Source organism: Neophocaena asiaeorientalis, unplaced genomic scaffold (genome assembly GCF_003031525.2).
Source record: "Neophocaena asiaeorientalis asiaeorientalis breed wild unplaced genomic scaffold, Neophocaena_asiaeorientalis_V1.1 scaffold264, whole genome shotgun sequence".
Classification (NCBI taxonomy): Eukaryota; Metazoa; Chordata; class Mammalia; order Artiodactyla; family Phocoenidae; genus Neophocaena; species Neophocaena asiaeorientalis.
This window is the reverse complement of record NW_020185332.1, coordinates 1,579,971-1,602,549: the sequence shown is the minus strand read 5'-3', so window position 1 is coordinate 1,602,549 and position 22,579 is coordinate 1,579,971. Positions and strand designations below refer to the sequence as shown.

The window sequence follows — 22,579 nt, the reverse complement described above, 5'->3', positions numbered from 1 at the left end:
CCAGAGGCACTACTAACTATGCCTATTATTTTAGTTCTCTTAAGCAGAGAGTGGCCACAGCTGAAACTTCAACCTTACTCCATACTTTATTATATTTCAAAGTAACCAATCACTAATCATGGCTATTTTAATCAGAAAATGTAAAAGAACTCACCTGTAAATCATATGGCTTTCCAGCCCTCACTAAAAAACTCAGTAATATACTGGTGTGTGCAAAATGGACATTCTCATCCAAGAACCCATGTAAGAGTAGTAAACGATTTGGTCTGGAAAAATGGAAATATCAGAGGATTAGGCAAAATAAGAGTATTTGGGAAAACCACTTAACTCCTTAAAACTAATCACAACTAACTATGTTAACTTCCTTATACTGTAATATTAGAATAAGGATTCAACATTTTGGGACTTTCCTGGTGGTGCAGTGGTTAGGAATCCGCCTGCCAATGCAGGGGACACAGGTTTGAGCCCTGGTCCAGGAAGATCCCACATGCCATGCAGCAACTAAGCCCGTGTGCCACAACTACTGAGCCTGCGCCCTAGAGCCCGCAAACCGCAACTACTGAGCCCACGTGCCACAACTACTGAAGCCCACACGCCTAGAGCCCGTGATCCGCAACAAGAGAAGCCACCGCAATGAGAAGCCCGCACACCGCAACGAAGAGTAGCCCCCGCTCTGCACAACTAGAGAAAGCCCGCGCGCATCAACGAAGACCCAAGGCAGTCAAAATAAATAAATAAATACATTTATTTAAAAAAAGGATTCAGCATTTCAATATTAAATTAGTAATATATTAACCAGATGCTACATGTAAAGAAAAAAAAATTTAATTAAATCGTGTTCTATTTCCTATTAAGATATTAGCACACATCAATAATTATAGCATGTCCCTAGAAAAAGAAAAATCATATATGTTACTTGCAAAATATACGTAAGCAGAAATGGAATTTTTTCCACCTTGAAACAGTTGTGTACTTAATTAAGCCTCTTTTATCACTTAAGCAACTGCTTCAAATATAACTTGTAAAAAAACCCAAATTATATGAACTGGCCTATAATTAAGCTTTGACAAACAGCTATGTCTTCTAGTACTCTATAAAATATTAGCTTTGGTTTTGTCATGCTTATAGTTTTCCTTATTATTAAAGACAATTTTTAAAGATACAATTTTAAATTTATAATTTTAATTTTAAAGCTTAAGCTTACTCAGAGGGGAATTTTTCTGCTTGCATGGCCACAGATCCTAAGTAATAGCCCTGTTCATTCTGGTCAGGGTGACCCATATAACGTTCCGTGTAGCCTGTATCATAGAAGATCCACAGAGTGACTGGGGCCCCAGCAATAGCAACCTGCATAAGATAACACTGACAGTCAAGTGTGGTCCAGAAAAGAATGGCTAGCACTGAGAGTCTGTAACTGCAAATTTACAGGCTAAAATTATCCTTAGGCTTTAGCCCCATGACTGAAGCATACATGGTCTCAGGCAACTCAGAAAATCAAAGGGGAGTGCGAAGGTCAAGAATTTGATACTTTGTGAGTCAGTTAGCTTCATGTTCCACACACCAAATCCTTAACCTGGGCTAGATGAAATATAAACATGGGCCTCTGTTAAAAGGGGAGGCTGAACTAGAACATATGAATGCCTCAGTGTAAATTCATTCCTGCTCCTGGGGAAAAAAATATGGGACAAGTGTCAGCTTTATATAGGAAAAAGCAGTCTTTTTTTTTTTTTAGCTTCTGTTGGCAGTACAGAATTTAAAACAATGAATGAAATATATTTAAACACTAAATACTTGCCTCATTTTAAGTCTCCCACACAGTTTTATATTTAAATATTGATTTAAATACTGTAATTACTTTCTTGACAGCTGCAAGCCTGGGAAAATTATGGCAGTATTCAGAGTTCATTTTGTGGTTATTATAAATAAAGATTATCTGAATATACATGTAAGAACAAAAACCCTATAGTTTTTATTCTTAAAAAATAAAAAATTTTCACTGTAAAATAAAATGTTATTGAAATATTAAAAAGAAAAATGCCACTCATAATTCCCATTCCCTTAACAACTGTTAGCATCATTTTATATTTTTTTGTAACATATTTTTCTAAGAAGTTGTTTATAGAACTGGAATCATTGTTTACATATTTCATAGTTTATTCATTCAGTACAGATTTACTTAGGACCGACTATGTGCCAAGCATTGTGCTTGGCAGCTGAGGATACAGCATAGGGCAGACAGATCCCTGCCCTCAGAGGTTATAGTCCAACAATTACACAAATAAGAACAACCCAATATGAATGTGTGTTTTACTAATCATGACTATCTCCCATAATCTTTGGCATATGTCTATAAATAGCCAGTAACTGATCAAGTTGACAATTATTTTATATAGATAAATGTAGATAAAGATACGTAAACATAACTCACGAGTTGACAAGATATATCTATTATTTCACACGGCTATTAAACACACAAACCCTAACATTTCACAGTACTGTCAACTTTGTAAACCTTCAGAAAATTTGCATTTCCTCATATCTCAATTTATAGAAAATTCTACGCTTATTGCAAAAAGAAGTACCATAGGAAATCACATACCCTGAATATATCTGACCTCTGCATTAATGCCATCAGGGAGAGGTATCCTCCATAGGACCAGCCATGGATGCCCACACGATCTAAGTCAATGAAATCATATTGAGAGGCTAGATATTGGAGTCCTTCCACCTGATCGTCAATTTCTATTTGACCCTGTAAAAAATGGAGAGCATTTCACTGATTCTGATAAATAAAGATCTTATTATAAGAGTGCTTTTAAAGCTGATAGATGTTCTTACTAAAAATACCTGTAGTTTTTTTAGATAAGAACTCATTATCAATGGAAATTCTGTTGCTTGAAAAAAAATTTTTTAACTCTAGAGATAGGAGCCTATAGCTTCTATTGCTAGCCTGTCCTAGGGTTTAGTTACCCCTTAGTCATAAAGTTCTTTCCTACTGTGACCCAAAATGTCCCTTGCCGTATGGGTATTTCCCATTTCCATTTGTTCTGTTGTCTGCTAAGAGGTCAGCATCTTCCTTGTAACAAGCCTTCCTATACCCAAAGATAAAAAATTAGCCCCCTTAAGTGGTTGACTAATATTACCTCTCCTTTTTAAAACTTAATGTAATAAAGCAGAAGGAATCACTCTTGACGCATTATCCTATTTCCCTATCACCTACCTCTAGGAACTGAACATACAATTTCTTTAAAGTCCTGTATAGTCCTAATTCCTATCGCCACCACCCTGTCTGTATTACTAGGCCTGCCAGTGCACACAATCTCACTTCACTGAGCCAAAAACAAAAATAAAAACAAAAACTTACATGAGAATACAACATAAGGTCAAAGAACTGGCTGTGGGAGAAAATCCCCATGTCTTACTCAGCATGTCCAATACACTGGCAAACACAGTAACTGCCTTACTGTGCAAAAGGAACATCGGATTCTCATCATTTCCCAAAGCAGCAGAAAGGACATGGGGCATCTCTAAAAGGTAGCATTTAAAGCTTCCTGTAGAGAGAAAGAGGCTTGTCACAAGGAAGGCACTAACCAGTTGGTTTCTCTCTTCACAGAGGACAGAACAAATCTCAATTATTCCTACTAGTGTACAGGATGCTGAAAACTAAATGGACTGGCTTCTGGCTAAACTGGACATAAAAAATAGAAAGAGAGGGGGTTTCTATATAAAAGTGGTTCTATCTCAGCTCCCCAAATTTACATATAGGTAGACATGAATAGCCTAGTGAATATCAAGTTGTACCTTTCCTCCCACCCCCAAACCATAACACATGCTCACATGCACACACGTGCACACACACTCACAGTGCCTTCCCCCAACTCCTTCTCTGGGATTTCACACTAAACAATGCACCAAAAATTGTAAATGTCTTTAAAAGAAAAATGTTTGTATGTTCACACACCATTTTATATTTAAAGGCGCCTTCAAATTTAAGCCCTCGGTGACAGGATCCCCTGTTGTCTATCACTACAACCACGTAACCCAGAGAGGCTAGGGTATTCAATCGGAAATACTTGATTCCTTTAAACCGATTATTCACCAACTGCACCTGAGGAAGAAATACAACTTCAGTGAAATTTATTATATGGCAGCATACAAAAGCATAAGAGAGGCAGGATGCTGCAAAAAATAGAAAGCTTAAATTCTTAACATTATTTTGCCTATAAAATGAAATTATTTTCTTGTGGCAAGAACACAACATGAAATGGACCCTCTTAAAATTTTAAGTGTACAATACAGTATTGTTAATCATAGGACAATGTTGGACAGCAGATCTCTAGAATTTATTCATCTTGCATAATTAAGAATTTTTTATGCCCATTGATTAGCAATTCCCCTCCTCCCCCTCTCCCTGATTTATTTATTTATTTATTTATTTATTTATTTATTTATTTTGCGGTACGCGGGCCTCTCACTGTTGTGGCCTCTCCCGTTGCGGAGCACAGGCTCCAGACGTGCAGGCTCAGTGGCCATGGCTCACGGGCCCAGCCTCTCCGCGGCATGTGGGATCTTCCCGGAACGGGGCACGGACCCGTGTCCCCTGCATCAGCAGGCGGACTCTCAACCACTGCGCCACCAGGGAAGCCCTCCCTGATTTATTTTTATTTTTAAAATTAACTTATTTTATTTTTGGCTGTGTTGGGTCTTCGTTGCTGCGCCTGGGCTTTCTCTAGTTGCGGCGAGCGGGGGCTACTCTTAGTTGTGGTGTGCGGGCTTCTCACTGCAGGGGCTTCTCTTGTTGCAGAGCACGGGCTCTAGGCGTGTGGGCTTCACTAGTTGTGGCACACGGGCTCAGTAGTTGTGGCTCGTGGGCTCTAACGCGCAGGCTCAGTAGTTGTGGCACATGGGCTTAGGTGCTCCGCAGCACGTGGGATCTTCCCGGACCAGGACTTGAACCCATGTCCCCTGCATTGGCAGGCGGATTCTTAACCACTGCACCACCAGGGAAGTCCCCTTATTTACTTTTAAATTAAATCTTTTCATGTTCATGTTACTTCTTTTCTTTCTTCACACTCAAAGTTCTGAGGAATTACTGAGTAACTACAGACTTTAAAATTATAATCTACTATTAACTACATACAAGATAAGTGATTTAACCTACCCCATAGAAAAAATTACTAAAATGATTACTTCTACCCTGAGGAAGAATTGTATCATTCAAATGACAGAATAAGATCATTTTTTCTCCCTACCTGTCTCTTCTGGGATTGTCTCTGACCAGTAGAGGGAAAACTGAAGTATTTTAATGAATTACTATGACCAGTCAGCTTCTTTTTTCCTGCTACACATATCAGTGCAAAAGGTAGAATAATTCTTAAATATCTTTATTGCCCTAGAAACTATACTTCAAAATGACTGAGAAATTAAATGTAGTTTGGGCTTCACCAGAAATATACTCTCTGGTGAAAAGAAGACTTTAATTAATGGGCAGAAAGTTACAGAAGTTCAAGGATACTAAGATAGATAATAAACAAACAAAAAAAGGTTCTGGCAAAATTGAGGAAGTGTTCTCTGGCTGAAACCAATGGGAAAACCAAGCCAGCCAGGAGTTAAAATAAACATCGATGCTGTCTTCACTCAATAAATACCTACTGAGCATTGAGTGGGCTAGACTGGCAGTGGCGGTATAAAGAACCTTCTCCTTGGGGCTTCCCTGGTGGCGCAGTGGTTGAGAGTCTGCCTGCCGATGCAGGGGACACGGGTTCATGCCCCGGTCGGGGAAGATCCCACATGCCACGGAGCAGCTGGGCCCGTGAGCCATGGCCGCTGAGCCTGCGCGTCCAGAGCCTGTTGCTCTGCAATGGGAGAGGCCACAACAGTGAGGGGCCCACATACCGGGGGGAAAAAAAAAAAAAAAAAGAACCTTCTCCTTTTGAACTTTCAGATGTTTAGTGCCACTGCAACAACTGTCAAACTGGTCTTTCTGTTTCTATACTTGTCCTCCGTATAGTCTGTTCTCACAGCAACAGGATGATGTTTAAAAATGTAAATCAGGTATGACTTTATAGCTTTGGTCCTCCTAATGGCAGGGGGTTTAGATCAGAGTAAGATCTAAACTCCTTACCACTGCCTTTGAGACACTACATTATCTAGCTCTTGGCTATTTTTGTGACCTCATCTCATACCATTTCCCCCCTTGAGCACTGTACTCTAACCTTACCACTAACTATATCAAGTTGGTTCTAACCCCAGGACACATTAACATTTACTGTTCCCTCTGTCTACAATGCTCTGCCCTCAGATCTTTAACATGGCTCATCCCTTCTCATCCTCTGCAACCTCAGAGAGCTTCCCTGACCTTCCAGTCAGAACCCTCATTTTAGTCACTTTGCCATCCTCTTTCCCAACAATTATTCATAACACTTCCATTATATGAAGTTATATAATTTATATGTCTGCTTGTTTATTATTTTCCTCATTAATCTCCATGAGGGTGGGACATTAGTCTGACTTGTTCACTGTGGTATCCTCACTGCCTAGAATAGTGCCTGGTACATAACAGGAACTCAATAACTATTTGCTGAATGAATGAAAAACAGAGACAAGAGAGTGATGTTTTCCCTGTCTACCTTGGGAGGAGGGGTTTGGTGGGCAAAAGTGCTTGTTTTTAAAGGGAGGGAGCTGAAAAAAAAAGAAGTATTAGGCAAGGAACACATATATGAACATATAAGAAAAATAACTCACTTCTTTGCCTGCTGTCAATCACAGAAGATGGCCTCAATTGCCTGATACAACATTCTCCCCCAGAGCCAGTGTTTCTGCCTTTGCAGCCTCCAGGCCTGCTTCTTCTTAGAAGGAGGTACTTAAACATAATGCCCTTTAGCACTAAGAATTCAGAAGTTTTCTTCAGTATCAATTCTTCAAAACCTGTGTTCTGCTATTTTAACTTGCTCTCTTGTGCATTTATGTTTGCAGAACAGTGTCTGGCATATAGGAAGTATCATAAATATTTGCTAAATAAACATTTTTAAACACACTACTGTTATCAATGAAAAGTTTAAAGAACTAAGCCTTGATGACTTTAATGGGAAATATTTGTTGCTTTCCTTGGTTTCACTTTTGTCCGACTACAGATGTTGCTGCATTTAGCGATGAAGTAATTCACCCCATGTTATGAATTGTGGCATTGTTGTTATTCAAAAGATTCCCACTTTGGAGGATTCCCTGGTGGCGCAGTGGTTGGGAGTCTGCCTGCCGATGCAGAGGACACGAGTTTGTGCCCTGGTCCAGGAGGATCCCGCATGCCGCGGAGCGGCTGGGCCCGTGGCCATGGCCGCTGGGCCTGCGCGTCCGGAGTCTGTGCTCTGCGACGGGAGAGGCCACAATGGTGAGAGGCCTGTGTACCGCAAAAAAAAAAAGATTCCCACTTTGACCTGAATATACACCAAGAAAAAAGAGGTTTGGACCACTTATGTGATTTAATCAAATTTTGCAAGGTTATTGTGTGCTATTAGAAAGATCTGATCTTACATTAAGGAGCCTCTTCATAACTAATCCACATGGTCATCAAACACAAGGATGAATGACCTCCCAGTGGGTTGAAGTGCCAAATGCATTCTATCATGCAAAGTCTTATGGGGAAATCTCCCTGCAAACTGAATAGCAGATTCTCCTGTGGCCTCACCAAATTTGAATGCTTCCAAAGAACACTTTGAGAAAGAAACTGTTCTATAAGTGCAAAAAAATGTAGTTGTATTCATAAAGTACTCCAAACAATTAAAGAATTTTGTTTTTACTGCATGGCGAGGACTTTATTATGGTAAAACATGCATTTTAACCATTTTAAGTGTATATAATTCAGTGGTATTAAGTACACTCACACTGCTGTGCAACCATCATCACTATCCATTTCCAGAACTTTTTCATCATCCCTAACAGAAACTTCAAACCTATTAAACAATAATTCCCTATCCCTCCCCAGTCCCTGACAACCTCTATTCTACTTTCTGTCTCTATGAATTTACTTCTTCTAGGTACCTCATACAAGTGGAAAAATATAATATTTATCCTTCTGTGCCTGGCTTATTTTACTTAGCATAGTGAGCTCAATGTTCACCCATGCTGTAGTATGAGTCAGAATTTCCTTTTTTTTTAAAAGGCTGCATAATATTCCTCTACATACTACATTTTGTTTACCCATTCATCTATCAACGGACACTGGGGTTGCTTCCACCTTTTGGCTATTGTGAATAATGTTGCAATCAACACTGGTGTACAAGTATCTGTTTGAGTTTTTGCTTTGAATTCTTTTGGGTATACATCCTGAAATGGAATTGCTGGATCAGATTATAATTCTATGTTTAACTTTTTGAAGTACTGCCATATTGTTTTCCATAGCAGCTGCATCATTTTACATTCCCATCAGCAACATATTAGAGTTCCAATTTTTCTACACCCTCACCAACATTTATTATTTTCCTTTTTTTTTTGATAATAGCTATCCTAAGGGGTGTGAGGTGGTATCTCATTGTGGTTTTGATTTGCATTTCCCTAATGCTTAGTGATACTACCTTTTCATATGGCTTAGACTTTTTAAACTTAATTACTAATATAAGGAGTCCTTTAGTATTAAAAATATAAATAACCAGCTAGTTTTTATAGTGTGTTTTCCACATATCTTATATATCATTTCTTCATTGGGAAGGAGAAACACCCTTCTTACTTAGTCATAATATCAAAATAATATAACAAAACACGTAAAGTTTCTGAGCGTGTCCTGTAATTTCTCTCCTGAATTTCTTTGTATTACACCTTTTATTTATTTTTATTTATTTTGCAGTACGCGGGCCTCTCACTGTTGTGGCCTCTCCCATTGCGGAGCACAGGCTCTGGATGCACAGGCTCAGCAGCCATGGCTCACGGGCCTAGCCGCTCCGCGGCATGTGGGATCCTCCCGGATGGGGGCACAAACCCGTGTCCCCTGCATCAGCAGGCGGACCCTCAACCACTGTGCCACCAGGGAAGCCCTGTATTACACCTTTTTTAAAATTTACAAAGATTTAGTTCAAAGTTTTTAAGAGAAGTCTAATTTAATTCTTTCATAATTTATGTGTAGATGACAATTATACAAATGTGAATCATGTTTTGTTTGTAAAACACACTAAACAATGGCAAAGTGGTTTAACTTGATATATGACAGTTATTGCTGAGATGTTATGGCTTATGTAGTTACTTTTATTTTTTGGATAACTTTACATCTAGATACATTTCCAGATCTGAATAACTGGGTATAATTCTAAAGGATATTTACTGAGTCCAAGAGAGTTCTATTAGAAAAACATTGTAATTATATTCTAATTTCTACAGGGTCTCAATGTAAGATATATAACCAAGATGAAACATTAAAAAAATTACCAATTTACCAATTCACCTATCCAAAATACTTTACTCTGACAGTAAAATTTGCTTAATATTCACATGCTAATACTTAAGGTGGAAACAAGAAAATCAAGGTGTAAACTTCTTACAGTGCTGAACAGTAGTATAGCAGTTGCCTTAACTAGCTGATCAAAGTATTATAGCTTTCTTGAGAGATGTGGCCTTAGAATGAAGAGATGGAATTCATTAGGCTACCAAGGCTTTCAGAAATATCTGTTAAGACTCTTTATTTACCAAGACATTTAATTATTTAAAATCATTTCCAAAACAAGTTCTCTACCTACAAAACAACATATTTACCTACTGACATACTACATTCTCCATGACAGTTATAGTCCGCACTGTAAATTAAGAAACTGACATTGAGGGAATTCCCTTGGCGGTCCAGTGGTTAAGACTCTGTGCTCTCACTGGCGAGGGCCTGGGTTTGATCCCTAGTCGGGGAACTAAGATCCCACAAACCGCATGGTGTGGCCAAAAGAAAAAAAAAGAAATTGACACTGATTTTCGAGTTAGCTATCTAACAAAACCCAGCTTCCTGAACTCCTAAATTGGATAATTAGAGCATAAGCCAGAGTCAATAATAGCAGAGGCTCAGCAATGTTCAAATCTTAACTTAAACAATTGACCAGACATTTAAAAAACAAATCACCTAAAAAAAAGAAAAAGAAAATGAAAACACACACACACACACACACACATATATGTATGTAAATATGCCCACCTGAGGACCACCATATATAAACAGCACAGTTGGGTATTTCTTTCCAGGTTGTAGATCATGAGGTTTGTATAGCATCCCATACAATGTAAATCCAGTAGTGCTTTCAAAAGAAAAAATTTCTGGAGGGGTATAGTCAGGAAGAGGACCTGAGAGGAGGTAACACAGTCTGTAAAAGGAGTTCTTATGGGAGCTCAGCAATCTGAGAGCAAGGAAAAGATACCATAAACCCACCACCCTATACACAAATAACTAACCATCCCCCCTTCAGATGATAAGCAAGAAATCAAGCACAAAGTTATCTTTAAAAAAGGAAATCTAATGAACATATCAAATTATCCACTTGAGAAGCAGACACAAAGTATTATGAATAATCCTTGGAGCCCAGGAGGTATTTACATGCAGAACACAAATACTTTGTGCTCGGTTTGTGTAACTTATTGATGGTTAAGCCATATACCTGATGGGAAACTGAAACCACAAATTAACTTAATCAATTGGTTTTCCAAAGTGATACAGACCTATACTAAATCTGTGTATACTGGATGATGTTACAGTTTAAGCAGAGATCATCACCATATTACAAATCCTGATTGTGGACATCAGAACATACTTATACCTTGTGGATTTGCACTAATTTCTTAATCCCTTAGGAGGTATTTATGAGTGAAAATACCTAACAGGAAAAAAGGATTTGGGGACAAAATGAATTAACAGATATAAAAAATTACTCCATTCTTCATGTTTAAGAAATCAAGCATTTTAAAAATAGGTAATTCACAGTGCTCTTCACTTCCATACAGAATGAGTGTTCTATCTTTTATTAAGATGGCCACTACAAGTGCTGTAGAAGTTTAAGAAAGTGACCAGCTGGGCATTCCTTAAAGCTGCAGCTTCCCTTCCCAAGAGTCTTACTAGTTCAGTATATATTATCTTCAAATTCAGTTGTTTATCTGGGAACTCATCCAAACATGTGAATAAATCACTTCCTAGCTGGTATCTTGCCTATTTTAATCTTATTTTCAAAAAGGCCTTCCAGACTTGCTCCTGCCTGGAGTAGGAGGTAACCAGTCTTATTTGATAACTGATAGACTAGGAGGGGTGGGATCAATCAGGAACCCAGCAGCTCAGGGACAGGTGGTGATAAGAGACGGGAAGACTCTGTTCAGGAAATGTGGACATATGACACAGGTTTAGTGCCCTACTGTACTAATCCTACTTAAGATAAGGCTCAGGGAAATGAGTACCTGCTGAATCCAAAATGGTGGCCCAAAATTCCTTTGTTTTGCAGGTTGGGTCATCTTCAGGACTTGAGAGCTTGTATAGGGACACACAGTGTGGATTCTTCTGGTTACTATACTTACTTATAAAGAAGTCACAATGCTAGAGAAAGGAAAAACAATTACTTTTCCCCAGGGAAAAGTAAAAAAGGTTATCTGTTGCTACATGTGCACTGATGCTACAGCTGGAGTATGGTAAGAATCTGACCATTTATACACATATACAATTCTAAAGTTAATAAGGTTTTTGCAGGCCAACTTCACCAATTTTCACATTACTGAAAAGGAGGGTTTTTTTTTTTTTTTTTTTTGCGGTATGTGGGCCTCTCACTGTTGTGGCCTCTCCCGTTGCGGAGCACAGGCTCCGGATGTGCAGGGTCTGGACGCGCAGGCTCAGGGGCCATGACTCATGGGCTCAGCCGCTCTGCGGCATGTGGGATCTTCCCGGACCGGGGCACGAACCCGTGTCCCCTGCATCGGCAGGCGGACTCTCAACCACTGCGCCACCAGGGAAGCCCGAATAGAGGGTTTTTTATATGACAGGAAACCCTTTTCAAACAGGGACTTAATACCCGGCTGATGCAGCAAGAGTGGGAATAGCCACGGTCGGTCAGCCTTGTCACCTCTCCAGGATTTACATAACTGACCACGTACAGGTGATGTTCTAAAGGAGAGTCTTTGGTGCCTTCAAAATATACCAGCTTTCTGACTTCATCAACCTGGATCTGTCAAAATAACAACAAAAAAATCAGTGCTAGTATGACCTTGGCAAGACCAGTAAGTTAACAAACAATATCCAATTTTATTCAAATCATTTGAGCCACCCTTTGCCTTGTGCCTCTTTTAAAAATCTGTCTCCAATGTTAATAAGCTTGAGTTGGTTTTGCTCATGTCTTATAGCTAAGAATAGATCCTGTCCAGAAGGTAAAAAGATGCCCAAGTTGCATGCTACTGGTAGTTTCCTATATGGTTAGAATGTGTACTTTTCTTAAAATACAAAAATTATTTCATTAAAATGACAATCCTTTACAGAGAAAAAAATACCTATATTACAGCTCAGGTCAACCATTCATGCACACTTAAAAGAGTTTAATTTTAGCATCCTATTTCTCAGTGCAGCATTATCTTAGGCAGTGCTTCTTTAGTTTTTTGTACAAATTTGTAAAAATTTCTTATCTATTGGGTTGGGGAATAACTGAACTCAATCAATCAGTTTCAATACTGGTATAGTTTATAAATAAGTATGAAGGATCTTTTAAGCCTTCATTCAGAACTCAAAATAACTGCAAGTAACTCATAGCTGAATTCACTTAATATTCTTCCTAAATTACAGTAAGATTCTAAATAAATGGCTTTTATTGTTCCTTTTCAAAATCTTCTAGCAGCCTACTCAAATGATGTTTAATAAAATTCAAACTGTGTGGGCTTCCATGGTGGCGCAGTGGTTAAGAATCACCTGTCAGGACAGGAATAGAGACTCAGATGTAGAGAATAGACTTGAGGACACAGGGAGTCCCCCAGGGTAAGCTGGGATGAAGTGAGAGAGTGGCACTGACATATATACACTACCAAATGCAAAATAGATAGCTAGTGGGAAGCAGCCACATAGCACAGGGAGATCAGCTCGGTGCTTTGTGACCACCTAGAGGGGTGGGATAGGGAGGGTGGGAGGGAGACGCAAGAGGGAAGACATATGGGGATATAGGTATGTGTATAGCTGATTCACTTTGTTATAAAGCAGAAACTAACACACCATTGTAAAGCAATTATACTCCGATAAAGATGTTAAAAAAAATAAACAGTCAAAAAAAAAAAAAGAATCTGCTTGCTAATGCAGGGGACACGGGTTCGATCCCTGGACCAGGAATATCCCATATGCCGTGTAGCAACTAAGCCTGTGCGCCACAACTACTGAGCCTGCGTTCTAGAGCCCACGAGCCACAACTACTGAGCCCACGCGCCTAGAGCCCGTGCTCCGCAACAAGAGAAGGCACTGCAGTGAGAAGCCTGTGCACCCCAACAAACAGTAGCCCCCGCTCACCACAACTAGAGAAAGCCCGCGTGCAGCAACGAAAACCCAACACAGCCAAAAATAAATAAATAAAATAAATAATTTTTAAAAATTCAAACTGTTTTATACAGCAAAGAAAACACAAGTACATTTCTAAAAGCAAGTATTTTTAAATGCCACATTTTCTCCAAGAAGCTTCCTCTTAGTCATTATAAACATTTTCTTAGCATGGATAGAGAAATAAACACAGTTGACATTAAGTAGACCTATATGACATAGACAGAAAGAATACAAGGAAGTTGCAGAACAAACATTCATGAAGCTTCACAGGTATGTGTTAATCTGTGCAAAACGTCAGGACTGGTTCTGCTCTTGACCTAGCAGTTGGAAGTCAGGCCTCTCAAAACTGCATAAATAACTGGTTAATTCCTCATTCCCCTTTTCTTTGTTTCATGTAGCAACTTTACATGAAACACCTGAGGGTTTCAGCGTCACATGAATATCAGAATCACCTGAGGGGCTTGTGAAACAAATTGCTGGGTCCCACCCCCAGACTTTTTGATTCAGGAGGTCTGGGGGGCGAGGGGGGCCAAGAATTTGTAGTTCTAAAAAGTTCCCAGGTGATGCTGATCCTCTGTGGTCCAGTAAACACACTTTGAGAACGCTAAGGGGCACATGGGTTTAAAAGCCTCAAAGATTTACTCAATTACGGTCATTAGAAATCTTTGGGTGTGAACAGGTCACTGGCAAAAGTAAAGAAGGGAAAGGTAACTTAAAAAAAGTAAAGCAAGAATAGACAGAAAATAGAAGAGTAAGAAAGAGAGACACATCACATAAATAAGCATGACATAAAGAAGAAAATTGATGTACATTATGGCAAGTAGTAGAAAGACACTTAGGTTGCCCAAATAAGGTTCAGATCTGCATAAATACAATTTTGGGGATTCCCTCAGTATTGTCCATTACACAGCATGAAGTTTACATTAGTGTAAATTTTTATTATCAGAACTTAGAATTACACTGTAAGATTTTTCTCAGGTGACAATAACATCCAACGTCCCCAAAGACAAAAAAATATATTGAATATATAACCAAAAGGTCATGTGACACTCTCAGTGGAAACAAGACTTTAAAGGTCGCCTATTATATTCTAAAGTTTTTACCAACAAAAACAAACCTGGGACCTGGATCTTCATTCTTTCTCCTTAATCACCTTGGGGACTACGAGTGACTTCTATAGTAGCCAGTATATATAATCCTTCAGTAAATCTCCGAATCAATTTGAGGAAATCACAGGCCTTCACTAAATCCTGGTAGCATACATCAACTTAACTGTACGTATCACACATAAAGGATGGCTTTCTTAGAGATCTCATGAAACTGACCACCTAACTGAAAGTTGAAACAAACACAAGGTACTATAAAAGGCAAAAGAAATAAAATTAGAATTCACTGAATTACTACAGAAAGCCATATGCCAAGAGTGAAACAGAGGGTGGATTTCCCTCCTCTTCCTTATCAATCTACGCTCTGTATAAATGTTCATCAAATTCTGCAGGTGGTAGATGAAACTTCAAATTTGTGAGATAAGATAAACAGGTGAATGAAACAGCATCACTACTTCAGAAGTAGTAAATACATTTTCTAATGTAGAAATGACACAAGTAGTCTATAAGAGATTTAGAAATAATTTTCGAACTACATCATAACTCACTTTTGCTAGACTCGAAAAGCATGGACCAGCCCTTTCCTTATTAAGTAGCAACACTGTATTTGAAAATGGTGACCTTTAGTTACATCTAATACTAGGGTTATAAAATGGGTAAGATTTATAATTTAAACTAAGACTCTTCTTTTCCAACAAACTGGGTTCTTTTAGGCACTAAAAATATTTTCAAAATACTGGGGTCATAGGAAGTTGCACTACTGATTTTTAGTACTGCATACACACAGCTGATGTTGACTAAATATATCAGTAGAATAAAAGAACATACATTAGATCCATGCCGGCCAAGAACTTCCCATTCACCGCTGGTAATTGCTATTTCCTCTTTGACAGGGCACTTGAAATCACCTGAAGATAAACATAATCATAATTCAGCACTCTACACCAGACTACAAGCAAATGAAACAATGAAAAATAGTATTCTAAACTCTTTTTTCCAAAAAGTTAACACTGAAAAATTCTAAGTTATGTCTGGAGTAATGAAAATGTTTTGGAACTAGATAGAGGTGGTAGGTAGTTGCACAACTCTGTAAATGTACTAAATGCCACAGTTCATTTTAAATGTTCACTTTAAAATGGCTAATGTTATGTGAATTTCACCTTATAATAAAGTCTAAAGTTAAACAAAATTCCAAGTTATGAGTCTTCATAATAATAATGGAATAATCCATGTAAATAAAGTGAAAACAGCAAAATAGATTGTTACGGCAAAGACAGAAAAGAACTCAAAAGCACTTGCATTCCTAGACCCTTGGTTAGAAAGATAAAAAAATCTAATGGGTCAATAAGGCATTTCTTCCAGAAATGCAACAAACTACCTAAGAAGCCAGAAAGGAAAATTTTAATACAACTGTTTTTCATTTGCCAAAAACAAATTGGGTATTACCATAGTCCATACCAACATGTCTCATTTATCTTAATAAGATTCTGTCTTGGTAGATGAGGCTCTCTCAGTGGCATAAGGAGAAAGTTAAAAAAATGGAACCACTGCTCTATGCCTAGCTGCTACCAGCTCTGGCTCTGGGGAGTGACAGCTGAGGACAAGCTGAGATGGTGAAATGATACAGGATCTTAAGTAGAGTCCTACTCAAGTTAAATAAAATAGACTCCTTTTCTTTTTCTTAGATACAAAAATTCAACTTAGTACTTTAAATTTTATCACCAGAAAATAAATATTATTTAACATATAATAAATACTAATTGGGACTTCCCTAGCGGCGCAGTGGTTAAGACTCCGTGCTCCCAATGTAGGGGGTCCGGGTTTGATCCCTGCTCAGGGAACCAGATCCCACATGCATGCCACAACTAAGGAGCCCACCTGCTGCAATTAAGACCCAGTGCAACCAAATAAATAAATAAATATTTAAAAAAATACTAATTGTTACACATTATAGACACTCATGGAATAAAGGAGGGAAGAAGAAAATAAAATGGACATCAAGAAAAGGAGGAAGATCTGGAGCAAGAAAGACTAAGTATAAAGGAGGGAAACGGAAAGAAGAGGTAGACAAACTGAGGGGCCCAGAAACAGACACTGAGAGGGAAAAGAAGCTAGGTGTTCTGAGAAGAATGTTAGCTAAGGTGACAGTTCTTATTCTTCAACAGGAGCATCAAATTTTAAGTTATCATCTTTTTATCACTGTCTCAAGAATGCTGCTTTAGTTAATTAACTACTATTCAAGCTCTCTGACCAGTCTTCATCACTAAACTTTCCAGAATTCCATAAGTAGATTTAATTTCTGAACAACAGAGGAACTGGTAAGGGCAATTTCATGCTAAGGGCCAAGTTAAACTAAGGCTCTTAGGGAAGAAGTCTCAATCTTGGATATATAAGCTCCTGTCTGATTAAAAAACAATTAGGCTAAGAGAAGAAGCAAAGTCATAGGCAGTATTTACTTTGCTGTCCTAAGATGTAGCTCACTGTTTCCCAAGTAAGAGTGATATTTAAAAGACCATGTTGAGGACTTCCCTGATGGTGCAGTGGTTAAGAATCCACCTGCCAATGCAGGGGACATGGGTTCGAGCCCTGGTCCGGGAAGATCCCACGTGCCACGGAGCAACTAAGCCTGTGCGCCACAACTACTAGAGCCCATGAGTCACAACTACTGAGCCCGCATGCCCCAACTACTTTAGCCCGCATGCCCCAACTACTTTAGCCCACATGCCTAGAGCCTGTGCTCTGCAACAAGAGAAGCCACTGCAGTAAGAAGCCCGCGCACTGCAACGAAGAGTAGCCCTTGCTCACCGCAACTAGAGAAAGCCTGCACGCAGCAATGAAGACCCAACGCAGCCAAAAATAAATAAATAAATTTATATATATATTAAAAAAAGGCCATGTTGAAAAAACAAACAACCCACTAAAAAGTCGGCAGAGGATTCAAATAGACATTTCTCTAAAGAAGATATACAAATGGCTAAGCAACATGATAATGTTACTAATCATTAGGAAAATGCAAATCAAAAGCACAATGACATACCGTTTCACACCCACTAGGATGGCTCTTAGCAAAAAACCCCCACAAAACAAAAACGAAACCAAAACAAACAAAAAAAACTACACCCAGAAAATAACAAGTGCTAGCGAAGATGTGGAGAAATTTGAACTTCTGTGCACTTCTAATGGGACTGTACTAAGGTGCAGCTGCTATGGAAAAGAGTATGGTGGTTCCTTAAAAAATTACAAAAAGAGTTACCATATCCAGCAATTTCGCTTCTGGGTATATACCCAAAAGAATCGAAAGCAGGGTCTGAAACAGATGTCTGTCCACCCATGCTCATTACAGCATTATTCACAACAGTCAAAAGGTAGAAGCAACCCATCTGTTCATGGATAGGTGAATGGATAAACAAAATGTGTTTCTGTATACAATGGAATATTATTCAACCTTAAAAAGGAAGGACATTTTGACACATGCTACAACCTGGCTGAACCTTGAAGACACTATGCTAAATGAAATAAGCCAGTCATAAAAGGACAGACCTGTATGATTCCACTTATATGAGGTATCTAGAGTAGTCAAATTCATAGAGACAGAAAGTGGTTGCCAGGGGCTGAGGGGAGGAAGGAATGAGAAGTTACTTATTTTCCACTAAATCGGGTATTATTTATTGGATAGTTTCAGTTTTGGAAAATGAAAAAAGTTCTGGAGATGGATGGTGGTGATGGTTGCAGAACAATATGAATACACTTAATGCCATGAAACCGCACACTTAAAAGTTAAAATGATAAATTTTGGTTTGTATATTTTACTACAGTTTTTAAAAAATGGCTATGTTGAGTCTGTTAAGTTACAAATGGCAGTAAAGCATGTAACATAACATCATTAAATGCCTACTATTCCAAAACAAACTCTATATTATTAAAGTAGAAAACCATAACTCAATTTTTTAAAAACACAGGAGTATTCAATGTACCATTTCATTTTTCCTAGGCTTACACATTCTGTATTACATTTCCCAGAAGGAAAACCATCACTTTTTAAAAAGAAACTGACTTCAGTTGACATAATGTTTAATTTCACTTTGGGAAACATAATTATATCAACCTGAAGAGCTATGCCTATAAATCAACTTCAGTGTAGATGCAGACAGTATAAAAAAATCTAGTATGCACAAATATCTAATAACTTTGTAACATTTTAAAACTAGCTTTTTTAATATAAAAATTATATGAGCTCACTTTAAACAAAATGTATAGTTAAGGCAAAAACAGAAAGTAAAAGTAAATAATCCCAATACCCAGAGATTACCCACTATTAATAGTTTATTATGTATCCATCAAGAACTTTGTCCTATGCTTATAAAGTACACAAAAAAGACATTACATTACCTGCCCCTCCCACCTTCTGCCCCCAACGTTTTTCCCTTTTTAAATAAAAAAGGATTTCTTACTTGGGGCAGGCAGCCCACCACTGGATCGTTTGTATTTGCTCTCCTTTAAAATGGATGTGATTTTATATAAATGACGAAAACCTGTTTTGCATTCAGAGGCAAAAATAAATTCAATTTCATCTTCATGACTTTGGGGAAAAACATGAAAGATGTCATGGATCTGTAAAATGAATAGCTTAATTTACTATACACATTAATGAAAATACTACATAAACAATTCAATTAAGCCAGAAAAAGAAGAATTACTTGATAAACATACTCTGAAATATAATAACTGTCAGGCTAGGGTGTATGGTATATGTACAATTAGAGATTTTGCCTAGGCCTTTCACGTTTCCCTTACTTTAGTCAAAGACTTCATCTACTGAGAAATAAGTGTTTCCAAATGGAGAAAAAAGAAAAATATGACCAAAAGCTGTTTCTTACTCACCATCTCTGAAATTCTTTGAAACACGGCACGAAGTTTGTTTAATGATATAAATCTTATTACAGAAGTGATGAGGAAAAATGTCTTTTACTTTTCTTTTCCAGAGAGAAATATTCTAACAGTTCAAGGGAAAACAGATGTTCACCTGTTTTAGGTGAATCACATGAAGCCTATATTCAGCCAGGGAGTGAGCTGGCTTTATTTATTTTGTATCTTGTTTAAGTTTTTTCCACTAAACTGGAAAATGAAAAATTCAATCCCAAACTGTTATATTTTGGTATAGTTTGCCAACTTAAAAGAGTTAAAAGAGAAAGTCTTTTCTGGACAGGATTCTTGTGGTCCTCTCAGAGGCACTAATGAGGCTGTGTTTTCATTATCTGATGTGTCCAGAAACAAGGGCAATTCTGCAGCCAGGGGGATGTCATTTCAGTGGCATCTACCTTTTATGTACAAACCATTACCCATTCTGGAACCAACATTCCAATCTGAAAATGTTCAAACTAAGCAAATAACATTCAAGGTTACTTTGAACTCAAAAAATTCATTTTGATAGTTTGCTATCGAGCTTCATTTGCTTTAGCATTCTGAGAAAATATTCAAACCAAGTACAAGAAAACATGCATACATTTATCCAGATGTCTGTTGTTTCTTCATAGATAATCAGTGGCGTCACAGAGTCAGGTACTGACTCGATGAGTCTCTGTCTTTCCATGGCATCATCTTCTACTGGGATAAATAATTCAGGTGAGATCAACACTATCTGTAGGCGAGTTTGGGAGCGATCTAGTAGGATAGCCCACGCACTATTTAAATAAACAAAAGAAAAGCACAAAATAAAGCACACTCTTCAGAAAATGAATATTCCACTAATCTTTCCCCTAGCACCCATCAGTTATTTCTATAATCACAATGAAAGTATTGCTTTAGTATATGTTAAATTATCACTTACAAACGGCTAATTAAAAGTATTAGCTTATTCTACACTTATTTTTAAAAGTTAAGCTTGAGTAGAGTTTTTAAAAGTAGTTTTCTTTAAATTTCCAAAATCACAGATGGCCTTTGAAATTGTTTTCTCCCTTTAATGTCGATAAATGCCTCGTGAAACTCCTGCTGTCCACATTAGACACAGGAACTACATGTAATCATCTTCACATAAGGCTCTACAAATGTTTCTGCTTAATTATTCAATTAAAAAAATATATACTTATATGTGAGCCTAAAAGTCATACAATTTAACCACAAATAACACTGTGAAACTGTGACTGGCTAAGAGACAGAATTAAAATGCAATGCACCTATGCTTATAGGATTACAAGTCCACTTAGTTCAGGAAAAATTCTTTGTGCAGAACTATCTACACTTCAAATTTACATGTGAAGACAGCTCCAACGGAAAGGAAAACCTATCAGCACAGACAGTTCTGGGTCCTAAATTATTTGTAAAGAAGTGGCAATTTAACATACGCACTATTTTCCCTCTGGAGTCCATCCAGCTCTGGCAATATATTCAACTCCTTCAAACAGAATCTCAAAAGGCTGAATTAGTTCCTTATCTATGACATCTATAAGCTATTAAAAAAGAAAAAAGGAATCTAGTTATAGAAAACTGAGATAAGTAACTAGCTTATTGGTCTACTTAAATCACTATCTTTTTTTTTTTTTTATAAATTTATTTTTTATTTTATTTTTGGCTGCATTGGGTCTTCATTGCTGCGCGCGAGCTTTCTCTAGTTGCAGCGAGCGGGGGCTACTCTTCGTTGCAGTGCATGGGTTTCTCATTGCAGTGGCTTCTCTTTGTTGTGGAGCGCGGGCTCTACAGGCTTCAGTAGTTGTGGCACACAGGCTTCAGTAGTTGTGGATCAAGGGCTCCAGAGCTCAGGCTCAGCAGTTGTGGCGCACAGGCTCAGTCGCTCCGCAGCATGTGGGATCCTCCCGGACCAGGGCCCGAACCCGTGTCCCCTGCATTGGCAGGCGGATTCCCAACCACTGTACCACCAGGGAAGCCCTAAATCACTATCTTTAACAGCATACTTTTTCAGTCTTAGGTACACAGGATTAACAAAACCAGCAGTAAGTCATGGGTTACCTATACTGGTGCTCTACACCTGAAAAGTTCTAACTACAAGAATCAGCATAGTCTAAATGTCTTTTCCCGTGAGTTTATACTAACAGAACTCTTGATAATAACTGGTAAAATCAGATTTTAATCACTTTATAGACTCTAGTATCTAAGAAAACTAATAGTCTCTAGTTCCTTTTATTTTAGCTTAAAATACTATTTTTGTAATATATTAGTGAAATGGTCCTGAGTAAGCAAACTTCTTTCCCTTAATAGTCTAACACAATTTTAAATATACTTTTTAAAAAATGGACAAAGGATCTGAATAGACAGTTCTCCAAAGAAGATATACAAATGGCCAATAAGCACATGAAAAGATGCTCAACATCATTAGCCATCAGAAAAATGTAAATCAAAACCACAGTAAGGGGGCTTCCTTGGTGGCGCAGTAGTTAAGAGTCCACCTGCCAATGCAGGGGACACGGGTTCGAGCCCTGGTCCGGGAAGATCCCACATGCCACAGAGCAACAAAGCCCATGAGCCACAACTACTGAGCCCACTGCCGCAGCTACTGAAGCCTGTGCGCCTAGAGTCCATGCTCTGCAACAAGAGAAGCCACTCCGGTGAGAAGCCCATGCACCGCAACGGGGAGTGGCCCCTGCTCGCTGCAACTAGAGAAAAGCCCACACGCAGCAAGGAAGAATCAACACAGCCAATAAATAAATAAATTAATTAAAAAACAAAAAAAAAAAACCACAGTAAGGTGCAACTTCAAATCCACTAGGATGGCTAGGATAAATAAAATGTGGTATATCCATACAATGGAATATTTTTGGGCGATAAAAAGCAGTGAAATACTGTTACGTGGTGCCAACATGATTAGTGCTTGAAAACATGATGCTAAGTGAAAGAACTCAAACTAGATACTGTATGATTTCATTTATAAGAAATGTCCAGAATAAGCAAATCCATAGATACAAAGTAGATTAGTGGTTGCCCAGGGTTGTGGGGCATGGAAAGGTTTGGG

The 22,579-nt window shown here is 38.2% G+C and overlaps 1 protein-coding gene across 6 annotated transcripts in view; it reads right to left on the bottom strand.

Annotated features, from left to right (window-relative positions):
* DPP8 (dipeptidyl peptidase 8) overlaps nucleotides 1-22,579 on the bottom strand; it is a 57,730-nt gene that overhangs the window by 6,248 nt on the left and 28,903 nt on the right. For 3 of the 6 annotated variants that reach the window (XM_024735170.1, XM_024735171.1, XM_024735172.1), the window contains exons 10-20: nucleotides 20,962-21,062; nucleotides 20,120-20,297; nucleotides 19,068-19,227; nucleotides 15,445-15,524; nucleotides 12,012-12,164; nucleotides 11,407-11,542; nucleotides 10,163-10,308; nucleotides 3,962-4,108; nucleotides 2,600-2,752; nucleotides 1,205-1,347; nucleotides 155-266 (exon numbers count right to left, since the gene is read on the bottom strand). In XM_024735170.1, the coding sequence (XP_024590938.1) occupies nucleotides 155-266; nucleotides 1,205-1,347; nucleotides 2,600-2,752; nucleotides 3,962-4,108; nucleotides 10,163-10,308; nucleotides 11,407-11,542; nucleotides 12,012-12,164; nucleotides 15,445-15,524; nucleotides 19,068-19,227; nucleotides 20,120-20,297; nucleotides 20,962-21,062 (1,509 nt within the window). Of the gene's footprint in view, nucleotides 1-154; nucleotides 267-1,204; nucleotides 1,348-2,599; nucleotides 2,753-3,395; nucleotides 3,552-3,961; nucleotides 4,109-10,162; nucleotides 10,309-11,406; nucleotides 11,543-12,011; nucleotides 12,165-15,444; nucleotides 15,525-19,067; nucleotides 19,228-20,119; nucleotides 20,298-20,961; nucleotides 21,063-22,579 lie in introns of those variants that run through there. The other 3 variants (XM_024735174.1, XM_024735173.1, XM_024735175.1) reach the window with 3 other exon arrangements.